Source organism: Hyla sarda, chromosome 12 (genome assembly GCF_029499605.1).
Source record: "Hyla sarda isolate aHylSar1 chromosome 12, aHylSar1.hap1, whole genome shotgun sequence".
Lineage (NCBI taxonomy): Eukaryota > Metazoa > Chordata > Amphibia > Anura > Hylidae > Hyla > Hyla sarda.
Genome location: NC_079200.1, coordinates 25,180,263 through 25,203,543, shown reverse-complemented (window position 1 = coordinate 25,203,543; position 23,281 = coordinate 25,180,263). Strand labels below are relative to the sequence as shown.

The 23,281-nt window shown below is 44.8% G+C and overlaps 1 protein-coding gene across 1 annotated transcript in view; it reads right to left on the bottom strand.

The window, feature by feature from the left end:
• Positions 1–23,281, bottom strand: part of CDK12 (cyclin dependent kinase 12) — a 59,194-nt gene that overhangs the window by 27,652 nt on the left and 8,261 nt on the right. The window contains 1 exon segment of the mRNA XM_056547672.1: positions 13,513–14,370. Within this exon segment, the coding sequence (XP_056403647.1) occupies positions 13,513–14,370 (858 nt within the window).

The following is a 23,281-nucleotide window of genomic DNA, read 5'->3' as shown; positions in this document are numbered from 1 at the left end:
GCCGCCTTACAGACTTGCAAGGCCGAAGCCCTGTTGTGGAGAGCCCAGGAGGCCCCGACAGAACGAGTGGAATGAGCGGAGACCCAGAAAGGAGGAGTCTTCCCTCGGCATTGGTAAGCTTCCGAGACGGCAGAACGGATCCAACGCGAAATGGTCGCCTTCGAAGCAGGAAATCCCTTACGATGATCCTCTGTAAATCACAAAAAGATTCACACTGGCAAAAGGATGAGGTGACCGAAAGGTAAATCCGAACAGCCTGTACCACATCAAGACCATAAAGCAACCGTTCCCTGGGATGGAGCTGGAAAAATGGACGGGAGGATGATATCCTCATTTAGGTGAAAGGATACCACCTTAGCTAAAAAGGATAGGACCGGACGGAAAACATCTTTTTCCTGGTGCAAAACCAGGTAAGAAACGTTAGGAGAGAGCAGCCAGCTCAGAAACTCTCCTAATGGAAGTGAGAAACGTCCCGTAGACGTTCGAAGGGAGTACCCTGCAAGGCACTGAGAAACAGATTCAGATCCCACAGGGGAGTAGGGGGATCTGTACAGCGGAGCCGCATGAGCAACACCCTGCAGAAAAGTGCGGATGTGAGGGTCAGACGCCAGGGGACGCTATAAGAGAATGGAGAGAGCCGACACCTGACCCTTAAGGAAACTGGAGCCAAGCGTTGTTCCAGTCCAGACTGTAAAAAAGGAAAGAAGGCGTGGAAGGGAGAACACAACTGGGGAGAAGGATTGAGATTCACACCATCGAAAGTAGGACCACTAAGTACAGTGATACATTTTCGCAGAGGAAGGCTTGCGCGTCCTGATCCTTGTGCGGATCACCTAGGGAGAGAACCCCCTGACCCTCAGAACCGCAGTTTCAACCGCCATGCCGTCAAATGCAGCAAAAGTAAATTGGGGTGGCAAAGAGGACCCTGAGAGAGCAGGTCGGGACGAACTGGGAGGCGCAGTGGTACGTCGGCCACAGGCGAACAACGTCGGCGTACCATGCGCGCCTGGGCCAGTCCGGAGCCACGAAAATGGCAGGGACGCCCTCCGCTTTGAGTTTCCTCAGGACCTTGGGAAGGTAAGGAAGAGGAGGGAAGAGATAGGGGAGGACAAAGTGTGACCAGGGGATCACTAAGGCGTCTACAGCTAGGGCCAGAGGATCTCGGGACTGACCCAGAGGCTGCAGATCTCCGCAAACACCACTCGACCCGAGGAGCGAATCCCCTTTCTTGGGGACGACTAACAGGTTTAAATAGAACCCTGAAAAACGCTCCTTGATAGGAACTCAGACGATCACTCCCTGAGTTAGAAGGGTCCGAATCATGAACCAAAAAGGTGCCATCAAAAAGGAATGAGAGCGAGGAGGACAGGATCGGAAAAAAAAACAATCCCTTTGAAGGGAAGCAAACTATCCGATAGCCGTTGGAAACGAGATCTCGGACCCAAGAGTCCTGCATCCCAGAACCGGGACAAATCACCTCCCACCAGTAAAGAAAGTTCTGGGGGGGGGCGTCCCTTCAGGCAGAGGGAGGCTTACGGGAGGAAGTACCAGAAGGGCTGGGGCGCACAGTGGTGCAGGCAGGACAGGTGGGTTCAGCAGGCATTTTAGTTTTGCAGCCCGCACAAGCGTAATAAGTGACCAGAACCACAGTGGCCAGCACTCAATGCAGAGTGAGCGAGAGAGAGGGGGGGGGGGGGGGGGGCTAAACCTAAGGGTGGGGGCTTAACCTAAGGAGAAGGGGGGGGGGGTAGCTGAGTCAGATCCAGCCTGGCCCTCATTGGACAGAATTGACCCCTGCAGTACAACCATAGGACGAGGAAAGGGGCCGGGATCCCCGCCGAAATGCTGGTGGGGAGTGGGCGGAGCCGAGTGCCACGATCAGGCCGCAGCCTCAATTAAAGACCCCCTGCGATCTGTTCGCCTCACTTGGAGGCCGGCTGAAGTCCAGAAAAACTGCCGGCCTGCACTTCCAGCGCAGCGGACATGGAAACAAACCCCCGATGCTCCGAACACCTCACACGTGGGAGAAAAAAAACAAAAAAAAAACGGGGGGAGAGGGGGGTTGAAGGAAAGGGGGAATAAGATACTCACCTTGCCCGGGTAAAAAATACCTACTGAAGTCTTCAGCAAGCTATTATACATCTGCATCATGCCGGGCTGAGACAGCGAGATGAGCAGGTTAGGTAAGGGGACCTGGACCCAAAGGTGCAACCCCAAGTGCTGACCGGTGGCGAGAAGAGGTTGACAGTGCATAACACGATGCATGTGTCCCTTCTTTGCAAATGGGGGAACAGTGAGCACTATGTCCCCACCTAAAAAGAGAAAAATAAAAAATAAATACACATCCCTAAACTCAAAAATAAGATAAAAGACCAGGTCTGGAAAACTCTAGACCTGTGTCTGCCTCCTACTGACACTAAGCTAAAACTGACAGCTCAGAATATGTAGGCGAGGTATATCCTGCTGGGAGGGGCCGACTTTCTTTTTGTTGCCTAGTGTCAGCCTCCTAGTGGCAGCAGCATATACCCACGGTCTGTGTGTCCTCCAATGGAGCCGAACGAGAAAAATGCTTATATATGTGATAAGTAGAAGGTGTGGCACTTACACTGATTCTGAGTAAGTAGAAATGTTCTTTCATGCGCGTACATAGTTTTCTTTACGTCTTTCAAATGTAAAAGAAGCCACGCGGGCAAATTATACTGTAAACCACAAAAAGGTTTTTCCAAGAGGTGAACTGATTCACTTAAATGTTATTCCCCCTAGGCTAAACTTTCTATTTGAAATATAATATTTCCAATAAGCACAATTTCTACAAGGAAAATTGCTTTTTGGCAGTACATTTATTGAGCAAAATGTTCTTTTTATTTAAAAATTTATTTTTTAATATGTCCAAATGTTTTCATTCTTCTGAACATATTTCTTATTGCCATTTTTTTGTAAAATTGTTGTAAGGTTATATCATGAACCAACTATTCCTGATAATTTTGTTAATATGGTCCATAGATGTATTATTAAGCAAAAAATTATTTATATATATATATATATATATATATATATATATATATATATATATATATACACACACACACACACATATATATATATTTTTTTTTTTACTATTTTGTAAAATATGTATTTCTGTCCTGCCTCTTTTTCTGCTTTACGCTTTATCAATACCTGCCAATGGAAAGATTTCACAAAATGTTCTAAGTCTGAACCATCCCACACTATCAGTATGTAAGCCACTTACCTTCAGTAGTATTTTCACATGGCGGACATATGGATTACTAGTAGAAGAGATATAATGGCTTTTGGTGAACACTTAGAAGGGGTATTCCACTCAGACATCTTATCTCCTTTACGAAGGATAGGGGATAAAATGTCTAATCCCGGGGGTCCCGCCAAGCAGCACCAAGCACGTCACGCCACACCCCCTCTATTCATGTCTATGGGAGGGGGCGTGACATGTAAGGAGGGGGCATGACACCAGCGGAGGGACCCCAGCAATCAGTCATCTTATCCCCTAGCCTTTAAATAGGGGAGAAGATGTCTATGGGTGGAGTATCCTTTTAAAAGGTTATTCCGGATGGAAAAAGATTTGTAAATTACTTCTACTCAAAAATCTTCACCCTTCCAGTACTTATCAGCTGCTGTGAACTACAGAAGTTGTGTAGTTCTTTCCAGTCTGACCACAGTGCTCTCTGCTGACACCTCTGTCCATGTCAGGAACTGTCCAGAGTAAACGCAGATCCCCATAGCAAACAGTTCCTTAGCAGACAGTTCTTTATGTTCAGAAGACTGAAAACTATTGGGGACTATATTACCAAAAAATGAAATCATTCTATAAAAATAAAACTTGGCTTAATAAATGTACCAAAGGCAAGTCTTTGTAGAAATTGTTCATATTGCAAATATATTTCAAGTATAAATTTTAGATTAGGAGAAACTAAATTTAAGTGAATCAGTTCACCTCTTGTAAATGCTTTTTGGGGTGTACAGTAGGGCGTTTCATTTTTCAAAGATGTGATTTTCATATGACTTTGCTTACGCCCCAAGTCTCAGTGATGTAAAGGATATATATGCCAAATTTCAAGAAGATTGGATATTTAGGGGTTGCCCACATTGATCACTTTTATTTCAAACTTGTGGCATTTCTAATATTGAAGTGCTTTGTACTAATGTGCTTCTCATGTATTTATTTCAACCAAACTAATGGGAACCAAAAGAGGAGTTTGGCTGCTAGGAAAAGTTCCTTGTGGTTAAATTTTTAGGAGCTCGGCTCCCTTCAAAAGGAACAAGTACTTTTAGTTTTTATTTATCATCACAAGAAAATGAAAAACCACTTTCGGATGCTGCTAAATCTACCAGTATTAAACTAAAGCAAATATCCCTCTTAAGATTAAGGAGAATATCCGTGCTGGTATACAGAAGCTGTACAAAGAATACCAAAATCTGGGTAAAGAGAAAATCGAGAAACACGGATAAAGCAAATGTGAAACGGCAGATTTGGAAAGGTGATCTCGTCGAGTTATTTGAAATTTATTCAAAATATGATGGACATGATTAGCATATCACAAGAAGATAAATACGTTTCTTAGGGCACAAAGAGAAGAAGATCGTATGAGTTCGTCAATGAGTGGAGTAGACAAGGTTTTTTGCCTCGAAAATAAGAACTAAGGGGGAGATTTATCAAAACCTGTGTAGAGAAAGAGTGGTGCAGTTGCCAATAGCAACCAGATTGCTTCTTAAATTTTTCATTGGTTGCTATGGGCAACTGCACCACTCTTGTTCTACACAGGTGTTGATAAATCCCCCTAATGTACAAAAGAAGACAAAAATGATTCATATAAGAATAAAATACAAAGCTATTGCTGAAATCAATAAGACTGTTACACTGGAAGACTCATCGCCATCATCAGCACCTAGTGAAGAAGAGGCCGAGTTTTCGCCTCCAGCAACTAAAAAATTAAGTTCAAATCCTAGATTAAAACCTCTAGACACTCATATCTACTTGGGATGGAGAACAGCCATGTGAACGCTCTTAAAGGGGTACTACCGTGCTGACAACTTATCCCCTATCTAAAGGATAGGGGGTAAGTTCCCTGATCGCATGGGGTCCCGCCGCTGGGGACCCCAGCGATCTCGCACGCAGCACCCCACTCTCATCAGGCCCTGGAGCAAACATTGCTCCGGGTCTTATGACTGCAGATCATGGGGCCGGAGTATCGTGACGTCACGGCTCCGCCCCCATGTGACATCACCCTCCGCCCCCTCAATGTAAGTCTATGGCCGCGGGGGCGAGACAGCTGTCTCGCCCCTGTCATAGATTTGCATTGAGGGGGCGGAGCGTGACATCACAGCTCCTCCCCCATGTGACATCACGCTCTGCCCCCTCAATGCACGTAGCACCCAGTCAGACCCGGAGCGGATGTTCGCTCCGGGGCCTGATGACAGCAGGGTGCTGCGTGCGAGATCGCGGGGGTCCTTTAGATAAGTTGTCAGCACGGTAGTACCCCTTTAAAGGTGGTCAATGATACCGCAGAAAGAGGAATTGCTCTGATAAAAAAGTTAAACAATCGGTCAGGGACGAACGACAAAAACAATTCTTGTTGAGGGTAGTCAAGCAGCACAGAAAAGTCATCACCAAGCGAACAAAAGAAGGGATTGCATCATTCAAAGTTAATATAACCTGTTTTGCCTATGATCCTCTCTATGAATCTTAGTGTCTAGTTTTATTATTATTTTAGGTTTGTGATTTCTAGTTTTCCCAATAAAAGATATGAACATTGAAAAATCATATTTGTTGCCTACTTTTACAAAACTGATCAAAGTGTGCAACCTCTAAATATTATCCAATCTTCTTGAAATTTGGCTTTTACATCACTGAGACTCGGGGCATAAGCAAAGTCTGCAGAAATTTTATTTTTTGCCTTACAAAATGAAACCCCCTAATATACAGTATGATGTACACACAGCTTTTTTTATGCTGGGAAGCCAAATTATGTACATGCATAAAAGAACATTTCTACTCACTCAGAACCGGCATGGGTCCGTCACATTTTATTATTCAGATTAAAGAATGTCATGATGGTACCCGGCTGGGCTCAAGTACGCTGGTCTAGAACGAGTAGACATTCCACTCATAGGAGAGGATTGTTACATTTGTTTACTTAGAAAAAAACACATTGGACTATAAATTTTAAAGGGGTACTCCACTGGAAAAAAAATTTATATTTTTAAATTAACTGGTGCCAGAAAGTTAGGGCTTGTTCACACGGCCATCTGCCCCAGTTAATAAAAACCTGTTATCAATCCGTTTCATAATTTTTCAAACTGGTTGAAAACGGCTGTAAAATAATCCCATTGATGTCAATGGGATGTTTTTACAATCCTTTTCACCTGTTAGAGTGTTTGCTTTCTGTTCAGTTTTTTTTTTGTTTACGGGGAAAAATTATGTAATAGAAACGGGTATTAAAAATTTAACAGTAAAGTCTATGGCAAACAGATGGGCCTTTACTGTCATCCGTTTGCACCCGGTTTATAATATCTGTTAGTACTTCTAAGCATCCTCAGAAGAGGTGAAATCAGAAGACTCCTGCAGTGTTGTGGGACTACTACTCCCATCATGGAACAGACTTTCCATGATGGGAGAAGTTGTTTCCCCCAGATGCAGGAGTCTGCGGGTGGCTGGGGAGCCTACATTAGTGCTTGTACTACTACCCCCATGATGGAACAGAGTATGGTCCATGTTGAGGGTAGTAGTACAGGGGCTGAGGGATTGATCGCACCCGGTCTCACTTCTGAGACCCGATGAGATCGGCAGTTATAAAGCAGGCGATCGGATGGCATGCTCCGCTCCTCTGTGATGTATCGTGTGTTTTTACTTTAATTTTTAAATCCCCTGCTGGAAGCCCTGAATGGCCGGTACCGAGGAGCCATTCAGGGCTCCCGGCGGGGTTTTCAAAATGAACATTGTGAGCGGCAGCGGGGGGCCATATCTATATTAAAAGCACTCAGGGAGGAAAGATATATAGCGCTACGGGGGGGGGGGGGGGGGGAATTATATAGCGCTATATATCTAACCCCCCAGCGCATTTACAATTTGCCCCCCCACAGCGCATTTATAATAATATGCCACCGCAGCGCTACGTATGAAAAGTATTCTATCAGCAGCACATCTGCCGGCCGGCTTCCCTGCCAGATGCTCTGCTGATAGAATACTTTTCATACATAGCGCTGCGGGGGAATATGCGGGGGCATATGTATATAGATGCGCAGGGGGGGCCAGACAATGATATATGTCTGGCCCCCCGGCGCATCTATATACATATGCCCCAGCAACACTATGTGTTAAAAGCATTCTATCAGCAGCATCGGGCCGGCCAGTAGTTGCGAGGCTGATAGAATACTTTTCACATATAGCGCTGCAGTGGCATATCTTTATAAATGCGCTGCGGGGGTATACATTCATAGATGTGCCGGCACGGGTCATATCTTTATAAATGCCCTGTGGGGCTCATATCTTTATAAATGCACTAGGGGGCTAGATATATAGCGCTGTGTGTCTGCCCCCCCCTGCAGTGCTATATATCTTGACCCCCACAGTGCTTTTGATATAGATATGGCTCCCGTTGCAACTCACAATCTTCATTTTAAAAACCCTGCCCCTCGGTGCCGGCCATTCAGGGCTCCCAGAGGGGGATTTAAAAATGAAAGTAAAAAAACACAATACATTGCATAGGAGCGGAGCATGCCGCCCGCTTCCCTGCTTTATAACTGCTGATCAGCAGCTGATCAGGTGCGATCAATCCCTTATCCCCTGTACTACTACCCCCAACATGGAACAGACTGTTCCATGGTGGGGGTAGTAGTACAAGCACTAATGTTGCCTCAGTCGCCTGCAGATGCCCGCAGCCAAGAACTACTACTCTCATCATGGAAACAAGTCTGTTCCATGATGGGAATAGTAGTAGTCCTGGCTACGGGAGTCAGTAGGTGGCTGACTTTTCATAAAACGGATGCAAAAGGATGCCACAGAAGGTCATCCGTTTGCATCAGTTTGCATCCGTTAGTAGTATGATCCGTTTAGGAGGAGATTTGTAAATTAGGGCTCGTTCACACAGCAGTCTGCCCGTTATGCAATCCGGCTGTAAAAAAAAAAATCCCATTGATTAAAATAATCCTTTATCACCCGTTTGCTTCCTGTTCCGTTTTTTTTACGGGAGAAAAGACAGTGCATGCTGTATTTTTTCTCCCATCAAAAACAACAGAACAGAAACTGATATTAAAAATTTTACATTGAAGTCTATGGCAAACGGATGAGCATATAATGTCATCCGTTTGAACTCGGTTTTTAATATCAGTTTTTGAACCGTTATTACTTCTGAGTATGGTCAGAAGGACTGAAATCAGCAAACTCTTGCTGTGCTGCGGAATTACTAATACTCCCATCATGGAACAGACTTGTTTCCATGATGGGAGTAGTAATTTCCAGGCTGCGGGAGTCTGGGGAGGCTAGATTAGTGCTTGTACTACTACCCCCATCATGAAACAGTCTTTTCCATGATGAGGGTATTAGTACAGGGGCTGAGAGTGATTGCACCGGGTCTCACTTCTGAGACCCGATGCAATCAGAAGTTATTAAACAGGGGAGTGTGTGTGTTTGACTTTCCTTTTCAAATACCCCGCCGGGAGCCCTGAATGGCCGGCACCGAAGGGCCATTCAGGGCTCCCAGCAGGGTTTTTAAAGTCATTAGCGAGGATTGTAATGTTGCACTACACTGGCAGCCGGGGAAGCATTGCGCTGCGTTCCCCAACTGCCCTGATGCCCTGCAGGACCATATGTATAGGAGCGTTGCAGTGGGGCAAGATCTATAGGTAGCACAGCAGGGGGGGCAATATACATAGCTAGCGCAGTGGGGGGCCAGACATAGTGCTATATGTCTGCCCCCACCATGTATATTGCCCCAGCTGCGCTAGCTATGTATATTGCCCCAGCTGCGCTAGCTATGTATATTGCCCCCTGCAATGCTTACATATGTCCCTCCACAGCTAGCGCTTACATATGTCCCTCCACAGCGAGCGCTTACATATGTCCCTCCACAGCGAGCGCTTACATATGTCCCTCCACAGCGAGCGCTTACATATGTCCCTCCACAGCGAGCGCTTACATATGTCCCTCCACAGCGAGCACATACATATGTCCCTCCACAGCACATCTGTGAAGTATACTATCAGCAGCGCATCATGCTGCTGGCCTGGGAAAGTCATCGCAATGCTACCCGCTTCCAGGCCGGCAGATGCGCTGCTGACAGCATACATTTCACAGATAACCTTGCGAGGGACACGTGTATAGAAGCGCTGCAGGGGACAGATATATATCACTATATATCTGTCCCCCTGCATGGCTTCTATAAGCATATGTCCCTCGCAATGTTATCTGTGAAAAGTATGCTATCAGCAGCGCATGATGCGCTGCTGATAGTATACTTCACAGATGAACCGCTATATATCTGGCTCCCCACTGCGCTAGCTATGTATATTGCCCCCGCTGCGCTACACACATATATTTATATTTATATTTATATTTATATTTATATTTATATATATATATATATATATATATATATATATATATATATATATATATATATATATATATACATATACATATATATCTTGCCCCACTGCAGCGCACCTATACATATGATCCTGCAGCTCGTCAGGGAACACAGCGCAGTGCTTCCCCGGCCACCAGTGTAGTGCAACATTACAATCCTCGCTAGTGACTTTAATAACCCCGCCAGGAGCCCTGAATGGCCCCTCGGTGCCGCCCATTCAAGGCTCCCGGCAGGGTATTTGAAAATGAAAGTAAAACACACACTCGATCTACATTGCAGGGTTGCGGATCATGCCGCCCGCTCCCCTGGTTAATAAATTCTGATCGCATCGGGTCTCAGAAGTGAGACGCGGTGCGATCAATTCCTCAGCCCCTGTACTACTACCTCCAACAGCATTTGTTCCATAATGTGGGTAGTAATACAAGCACTAATCTAGCCTCCCAGCTGCCTGCAGACTCCCGCAGCCAGGGAACTACTACTCCCATCATGAAAAAAAGTAGTAGTAGTAGTAGTATTCCCGGCAGCAGGAGTCTGTAGATGGAGGATATTAACGGAAAAAAACTGATACAAACAGATGGCACTAAATAGCATCCCTTTGCATCAGTTAATAGAATGGCCCATTTAGGAGGCAATAACGGACAATATCTAGACAGGGGGACAACGGCCGTGTGAACGTAGCCTTACTTCTAGTGAAAAATCTTAACCCTTTCAGTACTTAGCTACTGTATGTTCCAGAGGAAGTTCTTTTCTTTTTGAATTTCCTTTCTGTCTGACAACAGTGCTCTCTTCTGACACCTCTGTCCATGTCAGGAACTGTCCAGAGTCGCCATAGCAAACCTATCCTGCTCCGGACAGTTCCTTAGAAGGACAGAGGTTTCAGCAGAGAGCACTGTGGTCAGGCAGAAAGGAAATTCAAAAAGAAAACTTCCTGTGGAGCATACAGCAGCTGATAAGTAATGGAAGGGTTAAGATTTTTTATTGAAGTAATTAACAAATCTGTTTAACTTTCTGACACCAGTTGATTTAAAAAAATACAATTTTTTCCAGGGGAGTACCCTTTTAAATGCACATGGACCTCTTGGTCTTAAACGTGTTATCCAACAAACGGAATAAAAAATAAAATAAAAAACTCAGATCAGACATTATCCTTGACTCTATTTATAAAAAAAAAAAAAAAAAAAAAAATGCCACCAAAACTACATCTTGGGAGAGCAAAATGAGAGTGTAGTTTTGTGGCATTTGTCAGGTAAAAAAACAAACAAAACAAAAAGGCCTAACTTTTAATCCAGAAAATGGTCACACATCTGTATGCAGCAGTGGAAAAGAATAGCAAATTAATTTACTATATCCTCATATGTAGAAAAGAGAACACTTGTCACTGCTACCTTTTAAGTTAGCCTGGATGTTAGTACCTCTGCTATCTGGCCTGCGCCAGGTGGTGCTCAATGTGTGTAAACCAGTCCAATAGATAAACTCCAAAGAAGTAGAAAATGAACAGGGCAACTCACCACATGCGCCTTCTTCAATCTTTATTCAAAACAGTAGAAAATACATACAGTGCAGGGTCGGGGTGGACAATACAGGGGGGGATGTTGATCGGGCTACAATGCAGTTTCGCGGTGTACACTTCAACTGGCCCATGTTTGGTGGCACCGTAGCCCTGATCAACATACCCCCCCAGCCCCGTCTGCGTCGTCCACCCCGACCCTGCCCTGTATGTATTTTCTACTGTTTTGAATAACGAAGATTGAAGGTGGTGCATGTGGTGAGTTGCCCTGTTCATTTTCTACTTAGTTGGAGTGAATTGAATATATGATGTTGCCAAAGCTTTTAAATCGCTCTTTTCACTCAGTCCATTAATAGTATGGGACTTGAAAACTAGACTGAACCCATTAGTCAATTGGATCCCTCGGGATACATTGGTGTCCATTGAAAAAAGGACCAGATCATGGATTTTGGCTGCAGAAAGATATGAAACACAAATCTGCAGAAAAAAAAAGCCACAAAACCAGTAAGTCTGCTTGCACTTTACACCACAAGTGAAGGCAGCCTAGTAGTTGTAATTTAAAGCATCTCATGTAAAGGTCAGAATCACTGCATGAATTTACTGTATTTTCTGATCAAAATTCTAATCTTGCAGTGCTTCCCATATTTTCTTGTAAAAAAAAAAAAGCATACAAAAAAAAAATGTAAAACAACACTATACTCAGTGGTCTGTGCAAATATGACTTTCAGTAGTGATGTGCCATGACAACAAGTGAATATGTAGCCTGTGGGTGACAGCAATGCACACATAAAACATTACTTGCTTGCTAAGTCACTAGGAAAATCGCCAACAATTCTGCTGCAGAAATTAACATGCTTAAGATTTTAAAGGGGTTGTTTGCCCTAAACAAATAATGTGTACAAGGGCTCAGGCTGGCAGCGGTGCTCAGTCTGTTGGGTGGCACTTTATACTTTTGTCACGTAAAAAGAGCCTGCTCCCCCAATAAATGGCGGCAGTGTTGATCCACCCCAGATAGAGATAAGCTGAGCAGGGGGCAATCTGCATGTTGAGACAAGTGTGTCAATTTTAACTGCACCATGGCTCAGATTTGTTGAAATCTCATCCACAAATATTGTAGCGTACTTTTTCCCATGTTCAGTTCATCAGTAATTTCAATATGCATGAATGTAAAGAGTGACTCTCTACTAGAGATGAGCGAACTTACAGTAAATTCGATTCGTCACGAACGTCTCGGCTCGGCAGTTGATGGCTTATCCTGCATAAATTAGTTCAGCTTTCAGGTGCTCCGGTGGGCTGGAAAAGGTGACTACATTCCTAGGAAAGAGTCTCCTAGGACTGTATCCACCTTTTCCATCCCATGGGAGCACCTGAAAGCTGAACTAATTTATGCAGGATAAGTCATCAACTGCTGAGCTGAGAAGTTCGTGACGAATCGAATTTACTGTAAGTTTGCTCATCTCTATTCTCCACATTCATACATATTGAAATTACTGATGAACTGAAGAGTAAATTTTGGGTCACCTCTGAAAATATTAGGAAACTACATTATAAACAACCTTATGGAGGTACATCAACAGGATATAGTTGGCAACTGTGACTAGGGCTGGACAGTATACCGGTTCATACCCAATACCGAAATTTTTGTCCTGCACGATATTAATTTTTCCCCATACCGCAATACCGGTTGGGCCCCTCCCCCTTGGGAATGAATTATCAGCCCAGCGCAGCGCTGTCCCCACCTCGGGGAACTAATCAACTAATCATATGGGACCCGCCAGCGCTGTTCTGCTCCCCGGCCAGTGATAGGCTGAGCCCACTGTCATATAAGGAGCTCTGGCCGGCTTCTTACATGACAGTGCGTTTAACCTATCACTGGCCGGGGCGGGACATCGCTCCGGCTGGTGATAGGCTGACGGCTGTCCGACGTTCCAGTCCCAAGGAACAGCGTAAGGCTGAAATAGGTAAGTTAAAGTTTATTTTCTTTATCTTTTGCATCCCCGGCATAGGGTTACAGCATACAGCAGTGGTCTCCAAATGGCGGACCTCCAGCTGTTGCAAAACTACAACTCCCAGCATGCCCGGACAGCCGTTGGCTGTCCGGGCATGCTGGGAGTTGTAGTTTTGCAACATCTGGAGGTCCGCAAGTTGGAGACCACTGGCGTACAGTATAGAGTTCCAGAGCCGGCGGCCCCCAACAAAGAGGAGGGCAGTGCTTGCGGGTGACATATGTGAGTAGTACCCCGCTGGGCTGATAATTGGGGGGGGGGGTGGATGAAAGGAATACCGTTATATACCGTGGAACCGCCATAAGTTACAAAAACACTGTGATACACATATTTGGTAATACCGCCCAGCTCTAACTGTGACACTATGTCATGAACTCACCTTTCAATGTCATCTTCTCCTGGTAATAATGGTGGGAGCGGCAATGGAGGAAGCGTAGAGGTTTTCAAGTGAGGGATAAAGTTAGCAGGTAGCTGTAGTTTAGATGTGGACAATGACGATGGCTGGGAATTGGCCTGAGGGGTTATAGTTGATGCCCGAGTTTGACTGGTGGGAGCCACTGAAGTAGCCACAGTAGGGAGCTGCAGGAATGTCAAGGAGGAGGGTGGTGGAGGTAAAGGTGGGGGAGGCTGCTGCGGAACAACAGGTGAAGGAGGAAGAGGTGGGAGTGGAGGAGGTGGTGAACACGTGGGTAAAGGAGGCTTTGGGGATTTCAAAGTAGGCAGAGGAGGAACATCTTTTTCCTTTTCTTTTTCTGTCACTCCCTCTGTTGGCGTTAAGACTTCCTCTTTAATGGGGGTACATTTGTTTTCTTTTACTACTTGAGTTTTTGTATCCTTGGTTGATATCAAGGGTTTCTTTTCCACCTCCTCTGTCTTAATGGAACTAGATATTGTCTTGTCTGCATTTGCTGTAACTGTTAATTCTGTATCAGAAACAGATTTGTCTATTTTAAGAGTTTTGGTTATCTTTTTGGCATCCACTATGGAGAGTCCTTTCCCATCCCCAGTCTCTCTCTTTATTAACGGACTGCCCCTGGGATCTCTACCTGCTGCTGCGGCAGCTAATGCTCGCTCCTTCTTCTTCCGACTAAGCTCTGCACCAAGACTGGAGTTTAACGGCAATCGTGCAGGTGAAATACTGGAATGGCGGCTTCGCGACTGAGACTTCTGCTTCTTTCGAGAAGATGATGACTTCCTTGAGTATATGGGACTCCTGCTTCGTGATTTCACAGATTTTCTGTAACAAAAGAAGTTATCAGTCACTAGCAAGAGACAAAGTGTCTACTCTCACATCACAGCCTATTTTTTTTTGGACAAAGCTTTGAAAGTTACACGGAAAGTAATGATCAGTTTTACTCACTAAAATTGAGCAAATGCTAAACCCAGCAAAAAAATAGACAAATATGTCAGTGCCAGCAAAAAGAATGTATACACATAGATCACTAGTATATTAGTGTACTGCAAATGTGGTTACAAGTTTTAGGTAAATAAGGCATTAAGGGCCTCACCATTAGAACATATCCATTGGACCAAAGGTTGAACCCCACCTCCCATAATCTTGGTAATAGTGTCCCAAGTCTTGCTTCCAAACAGAGCAATCAAACGTGTACATCACTGTCATGCAAGGTCTACGGGAGCTGCTGGGGATAGCAGAGTACAGTGCTTGGCTGTCCGTCAGCTCTGACAGACAATGAATGAATGGAGTGGCAGTGCATTAGTATGACCACAGCTCTATTCCATAGGGAAACTCTGGAGCCTGTACTTAAGCCTATCCTCCTTCAACATGTCTCCGAATAATAAAATGATTGCAGATTTCTATAAAAATTACCATTCCAATTTGTCCTGTTAATGACCTTTGCCTGTCACTGTCAAGGAAAAATATTCACCATTTACGTGCAGAAGCTAAAAAAATCTGCCCTGATCATGTTTATCTGACAAAGCTGTTCACAGTGTATTACACCTGTATAAATGACACTCCTCTGCACCAACTGCAATGATATTCCTGATGGAAAAGTCAGACTGAACATGATTTTTCCAAATACCTACTGTTCAAGTGTGGATGAAAATCTGTAGTGCATAACCACAAGCTGTGCAAAAAACTAAGAAGAATCACAAATAAAATGCAGCTTTAAAGGAAAACTGTCATATGTTTTGTCCCGCACTATCCACGTGTACCTGTGGATAGTGCGGGAGACGCTGAACATTTTGAGTCCCACCTTGCCCGGATCCGCTGCGCCGTTCGCCCATTATAGCTGGTTTTCGGTATATTCAAATTAGCTAACTGGCACGGGCGGGGTTACTGCCTTCAACTGGCACTGTAACGTAACCGCCGCCCGGCCCAAAGCACCACTGGCTAATAAATATTCATACGTTGTCTTACACTCTCTGTCTCATCTCGGCCGAGTCCTGGACAATACTGCGCATGCACCCTTACTCCAGCGCTGCTTCGGACAAATGAAGCAATGCTGAAGACCACTTCCGGGTATAGTAGAAAATCCCGCGCATGCGCAGTATCGTCCAGGACTCGGTTGAGATGAGACAGAGAGTGTAAGACAACGTATGAATATTCATTAGCCAGCGGAGCTGCGGGCCGGACGGCGGTTACGTCACAGTGCCTGTTGAGCCAGTTGAAGGCAGTTACCCTGCCCGTGCCAGTTAGCAGCTAATTTGAATATAACGAAAACCAGCTGTAACGGGCGAACGGCGCAGCGGATCCGGGCAAGGTAGGACTCAAAAAATGTTCAGCGTCACCCGCACTATCCACAGGTACCCGTGCGGGACAAAACATATGACAGTTTTCCTTTAAAGGGCTTGTTGGAGAGTTTAAAGTGCATCTGTCACATGCATTCACACATACAACCGCCCCATGCTAAACATACCTTTCTTATGCATCCTTGAGTCTTTATTCTACAAGAAGTAACATTTATGCAGGGTCTCACAGTGTCCGCTGGGCAGCAACACCTTTCTGCACTACCGCACACAACTTTGACACAGGGCTCGCCTGCCGTCAGCAGTCCAGTGTGGTTTGTAGGCGCATGAACCGCCAATAAGGACCGTCACTAGAGCGAGCTCTCTTTCTCTAGAGATTGTGATGCACACACAGTGGGTACGAAAGGCTCACAAACTAAACACACTCGAGGCCTGTATGTCGATCAAAACTGTGCTACATAGGCAGAGAGGTGTTGCAGCCCAAGGACACAGCAGACCTCTCCCCATGCCTCTTAGACACTGCATAAATGCTATTTTTTATATAAATATAGGGACAGTTATATGTAGTGATTGCACATGACAGATGAACTTTAAGAAAGTTGCCTTAAGCTTCCGTCAGACATTTTGGTTTTGTTTTGGACTGAAAACCAAAACAGAAAAACTGTCTTTTTTCCCTCCATGATGCAGTTTTTCTAAGATTTCCCCCAAAAATAGTGTGAATTAGTACAGGTGTTTTTATTTATGTTGAGTCATGTGATTCTTTTAACATGTGATTAAAGGATTTCGATTAAAGAAGGTGGGGAAAAAAACACCAGAAGAAGTGTCCGTAAGCCAAGCAGTAAAAAAAATAAAAAATTCTGTATTTCCCTTCCTTGCTATCTGTCCACCACTGTCACAGAGCTCTAGTTCATGGTGCACAGCACTTTCTGGGGCGGGCAGCACAAGACATTGCCTACTCAATCAATGAGCAACCAACAAAGTTCAACCTCAGCTACGGACTGGCTGACTGGGCAATGCTTCATGCCAACAGGAAGTGCTGTGAATCGGTAAGAGTGTAAGGCTATGTTCACATACCAGAATGTCAGCACAGAATCTCTGAGGACATTATGAACACTACGCGGCTCCGGCATAATCTGCCGGCGCTAGGACCGCACAGGAATGCGCAGTCTCCTAGAAGGCTATGCATTCTGCGCAGTCTCCTAGAAGGCTATGCATTCTGCGCAGTCTCCTAGAAGGCTATGCATTCTGCGCAGTCTCCTAGAAGGCTATGCATTCTGCGCAGTCTCCTAGAAGGCTATGCATTCTGCGCAGTCTCCTAGAAGGCTATGCATTCTGCGCAGTCTCCTAGAAGGCTATGCATTCTGCGCAGTCTCCTAGAAGGCTATGCATTCTGCGCAGTCTCCTAGAAGGCTATGCATTCTGCGCAGTCTCCTAGAAGGCTATGCATTCTGCGCAGTCTCCTAGAAGGCTATGCATTCTGCGCAGTCTCCTAGAAGGCTATGCATTCTGCGCAGTCTCCTAGAAGGCTATGCATTCTGCGCAGTCTCCTAGAAGGCTATGCATTCTGCGCAGTCTCCTAGAAGGCTATGCATTCTGCGCAGTCTCCTAGAAGGCTATGCATTCTGCGTAGTCACCGCACAAAGAATGAATATGTTCATTCTTTGTGGGGACACAGGATTTTGCAAAGTGCAGCAGAATCCTGTTGAATTCAATGGGACTCTGCTGCAACGGAATCTCTGTGCCAGTTTCCAATATGGAATCAGGCATGAAAATTCCAATGTGTGAACATAGCATATGAAAGAAAGTCTTCACCACCTGAGCACATTTATAAAAAAAGAAATAATAATAATTCTGGACAATATCTGGGCACAGAAAGGCTTTTAGAGTACCTCATGCTGAAGTGAAAATAAAAGCAGCTATACTCACCTTCCCAAGCCCTGACTGCCTTTCACTCTAATGTCACCCGGTCACCCGGTCCCCCGACTCTGCGTTTTCCTGGTAATTGTAACATTTAGTTGAGATGAGCAAACTTACAGTAAATTCGATTCGTCACGAACTTCTCGGCTGTGCAGTTGATGACTTATCCTGCATAAATTAGTTCAGCCTTCAGGTGCTCCGGTGGGCAGGAAAAGGTGGATACAGTCCTAGGAAAGAGTCTCCTAGGACTGTATCCACCTTTTCCAGCCCACGGGAGCACCTGAAAGCTGAACTCATTTATGCAGGAAAAGTCATCAACTGCCGAGCCGAGAAGTTCGTGACAAATCGAATTTACTGTAAGTTCGCTCATCTCTAGTGCCAACACAACCAATCACTGGTCTAGGTTGGCATTCCCTCTCCGAACTAAATTTCAAAGGTACCAGGAAGAAGAGGAGAGTAGTAAGGGCATTTTTAAATCAGTCATAATTGTAAGCATACACAAAAGTTTTACTATTGGAAAAACAAATGAAAGCATTTAATGTAAAGCAGGTCAAAGTACAAAAGTTTAATAGCCCATTTAAAAAAAAAACAAAAAAAAAATGTTTTTAAAGCAGTTCTTAAAGGGGTACTCCGCTGGAAAACTTTTTTTTTTTTTTTTTTAAATCAACTAATGCAAGAAAGTTAAACAGATTTGCAAATACTACTATTTAAAAATATTAATCCTTCCAGTACTTTTCAGCTGCTGTATGCTCTACAGGAAGTTCTTTTCTTTCACTCTGACCACAGTGCTCTCTGCTGACACCTCTGTCCATGTCAGGAACTGTCCAGAGCAGGAGAGGTTTGCATGGGATTTGCTCCTGCTCTGGACAGTTCCTGACATGGACAGAAGTGTCAGCAGAGAGCACTGTAGTCAGACAAAGGAAATTCAAAAAGAAAAGTACTTCCTGTAGAGCATTCAGCAGCTGATAAGCAATGGAAGGATTAAGATTTTTAAATAGAAGTCATTTACAAATCTGTATAACTTTCTGGCACCAATAGATTTCCCCTTTTTAAAAGGTGCCTATACACAGAGTAGAGTCTTCTGAACCAACTATGTGTATTCGATTTTTACTGCCAAACTCCATTGTTCTGGGAGAGTCAGTCTGGGAGAAAGTCAGTGCCAGAACTGTCTGGCTGCAGTTTCCATAAGGGAACATGAACATTCGGCTGTGTCGAGCGATCCTGTGTATGAGGAGGTTGATAGGGAGAACTGTTGGCCAAACAAATGTTCGCTGACAGATACTGAAGGTGTATGGCTACCTTTAGTGGTATATTTCATTCTCTTGAAGGACCAAAAAAAAACAAAAACATTTTTTTTTTTTAATTAATATTCTCCTTGGGTATGGAGTAAGGATGGATTGCTCGGAGTAGGTTATACGAACAGGAGTGAGCGTTATTAGATTTTTTATATTAAATTCTCTAAATTCTAAATTTATATTTAATTCTCTTGATAAAATGACCACTAGGGGTCTCCCTTCCAGTCCTTTTTTTTTATTTATTTTTTATAGATTTCAGACTCATGCAGGAGTCCTAAATCTCAGACTGCAGCTGGGACACAGACAAACTCACCACTGCACACTTCCAGGGAGCTTGTCTGTGTCCCGGCTGCAGTCTGAGATTTAGGACTCCTGCATGAGTCTGAAATCTATAAAAAAAAAAAAAAGGACTGGTAGGGAGACCCCTAGTGGTCATTTTTTCAAAGTGGAAAATTCAATAGAAAGAAGCATATTTTTTTTTATAACCTGCTATTGGAAAGTTTTTCTGCATACATTAATCTATAATGTATCAAAAGTTTTTTTCATGAGAGGTACCCTTTAACCCCTTAAGGACCCGGGCTTTTTCCGTTTTTTCATCTTCAATTTTTCCTCCTTAACTTTAAAAAATCATAACTCATTTTGACCTAAAATTATATATAATGGCTTAATTTTTGCTTCACTAATTCTACTTTGTAATGACATTAGTCATTTTACCCAAAAATCTACGGTGAAACGGGGAAAAAAAATCAATGTGCGACAAAATTGATGAAAAAACACTATTTTGTAAGTTTTGGGGGCTTCTGTTTTTACGCAGTACATTTTTTGTCAAAAATTACATCTTATCTTTATTCTGTAGGTCCATACGGTTAAAATGATACCCTACTTGTATAGGTTTGAATTTGTATCACTTCCAAAAAAAATCATGAATACATGCAGGAAAATGTATACGTTTAATATGGTCATTTTTTGACCCCTATAACTTTTTTATTTTTCGGTGTTCAGGGCGCTTTGAGGACTCATTTTTTGCGCCGTCATCTGAAGTTTTTAGCGGTACCATTTTTGGTCTGATCAGACTTTTTGATCACTTTTTATTCACTTTTTTGTGGTATAAAAAGTGATCAAAAATGCGCTATTTTGGACTTTGGAATTTTTTGGCGCGTACGCCATTGAACGAGCGGTTTAAAAAGCGGTATATTTTTATAATTCGGACATTTCCGCACGCGGCGATACCACATATGTTTATTTTTATTATTATTTACATAATGTTTTTTTTATTTTTGGAAATGCCGGGTGATTCAAACTTTTATTAGGGGAAGGGATAATTGAAAGGGTTAATGATTTTTTTACACTTTTTCATGCAATATTATAGCTCCTATAGGGGGGGGCTATAACATTGCATATACTGATCTTTTACACTCCATAGGAATGGATCAATCAGTGTTTTCGGCGATTGAATGCTCAAGCCTGGATCTCAGGCTTGAAGCATTCATTCAGCGATCGAACAGCGCAGGAGAAGGTAAGAGACCTCCTCCTGTGCTACAGCTGTTCGGAATGCCGCGATTATACCGCGGCGATCCCGAACAGCTCCCTGAGCTAACTGGCACGTTTTACTTTCGTTTTTAGCCGTGCGGCTCAGCTTTGAGCGCGAGGCTAAAGGGTTAATAGCGCGCGGCACAGCGATCAGTGCCGCGCGCTATTAGAGGCGGGTCCCTTCTTCACTATGACGCCGGGCCCGCCGCGATATGATGCAGGGTCACCGTGTGACCCCGCGTTATATCGCAGGACCGGGACCCAGGATGTACCCATACGTCCTGGGTCCTTAAGAGGTTAAGAGTTTAAATCCCCCTCCTTTTCCCAAATTCCATATAAAAAAAATAAATAAACATAATAAAAATGAACAAATGTGGTATCGCCACGTGCGTAAATGTCCGTACTAAAAAAATATATTGTTAATTAAACCGTGCGGTCAATGGCGTACACGTAAAAAAAAATGTTAAAAAATGCCTAAGTCCAAATATTGCGTATTTTAGGTCACTTTGTATACCCTAAAAAAAATAATAAAAAAAAAAAATAATAATAATTTTTTATAAAAACCGATCAAAAAGTTCCATGAAAAAAAAAATGGTATTGATAAAAACTACAGATCATGGCGCAAAAAATTAGCCCTTATAGGGGAACTCAGCGTCATAGCCCCGCTCCTTCATGACATCGCGCCCCGCCCCCTCAATGTAAGTCTACGGGAGGGGGCATCACAGCCGTCACTCCCCCTCCACTAGACTTGCATTGAGGGGTTGGGGTGTGACATGAGGGGGAATGGCTATGATGTCACGAGCTCCCAGCACCAGCTCCAGCATTTGGAACAGTTTGTTCCAAATGCTGAGCAGCGGAGTACCCCTTTAGGACCAAGCCCATTTTGACCTTAAGGACTAGGTCAATATTTTTGATTTTAGTTTTTTCCTCCTCATCTTCTAAAAATCGTAACTCTTATATTTTTATCCACAGACCAGTATGAGGGCTTGTTTTTTTGCGACCAGTTGTCCTGCGTAATGGCATCACACATTTTACCATAAAATGTAAGGCGCAACCAAAAAAATACTATTTGTGTGGGGAAATTAGAAAGAAAACCGCAATTTAGCAAATTTTGGAAGGTTTGGTTTTCACGCCATACAATTTACGGTAAAAATGACGTGTTCTTTATTTTGTGGGTCGATACGATTAACCCCTTAACGACCACGGACATAAATGTACGTCCTGGTTTGGTGGTACTTCGCGCACCAGGACGTACATTTACGTCCTGTGTATGACCGCGAGCATCGGAGCGGTGCACGCCTCATACACGGCAGGTTCCAGCTGCCATCAGCAGCCGGGGACCCGCCGGTAATGGCAGACATCCACGATCGCGCGGATGTCCGTCATTAACCCCTCAGATACCGTGATCAGTAAAGATCACGGCATCTGCAGCAATGCGCATGTTAAAATAGATGATCGCCCGCAGCGCTGCCGCGGTGATCCGATCATCTGTAATGGCGAACGGAGGTCCCCTCACTTGCCTCCGTCCGTCTCCCAGCGTCTCCTGCTCTGGTCTAAGATCGAGCAGACCGGATCAGGAGAAAATACTGATAAAACTGATCAGTGCCATGTCCTATGCATAGCACTGAACAGTATTAGCAATCAAAGGATTGCTATAGATAGTCCCCTATGGGGACATACCGTATATACTCGAGTATAGGCCGAGTTTTTCAGCACGATTTTTCGTGCTGAAAACACCCCCCTCGGCTTATACTCGAGTGAACTCCCCCACCCGCAGTGGTCTTCAACCTGCGGACCTCCAGAGGTTTCAAAACTACAACTCCCAGCAAGCCCGGGCAGCCATCGGCTGTCCGGGCTTGCTGGGAGTTGTAGTTTTGAAACCTCCGGAGGTCCGCAGGTTGAAGACCACTGCGGCCTTCAACATCATCCAGCCCCCTCTCACCCCCTTTAGTTCTGAGTACTCACCTCCGCTCGGCGCTGGTCCGGTCCTGCAGGGCTGTCCGGTGAGGAGGTGGTCCGGTGAGGAGGTGGTCCGGGCTGCTATCTTCACCGGGGAGGCCTCTTCTAAGCGCTTCGGGCCCGGCCTCAGAATAGTCACGTTGCCTTGACAACGACGCAGATACGTCGTTGTTAAGGCAACGGCTCTATTCCGGGCCGGAAGCGCGGAGAAGAGGCGCCCCCGGTGAAGATAGCAGCCCGGACCACCTCCTCACCGGACCACCTCCTCACCGGACAGCCCTGCAGGACCGGACCAGCGCCGAGCGGAGGTGAGTACTCAGAACTAAAGGGGGTGAGAGGGGGCTGGATGATGTTGAAGGCCGCAGTGGTCTTCAACCTGCGGACCTCCGGAGGTTTCAAAACTACAACTCCCAGCAAGCCCGGACAGCCGATGGCTGCCCGGGCTTGCTGGGAGTTGTAGTTTTGAAACCTCTGGAGGTCCGCAGGTTGAAGGCCGCAGTGGTCTTCAACCTGCGGACCTCCGGAGGTTTCAAAACTACAACTCCCAGCAAGCCCGGACAGCCGATGGCTGCCCGGGCTTGCTGGGAGTTGTAGTTTTGAAACCTCTGGAGGTCCGCAGGTTGAAGACCACTGAGGGCGAATGATGAGAAGAGGATGATGAAGGGGGGGGGGGGGGTGTGGGGATGATGAAGGGGGGTGGGGATGATGAAGGGGGGGTGTGGGATGATTACAAGGGGA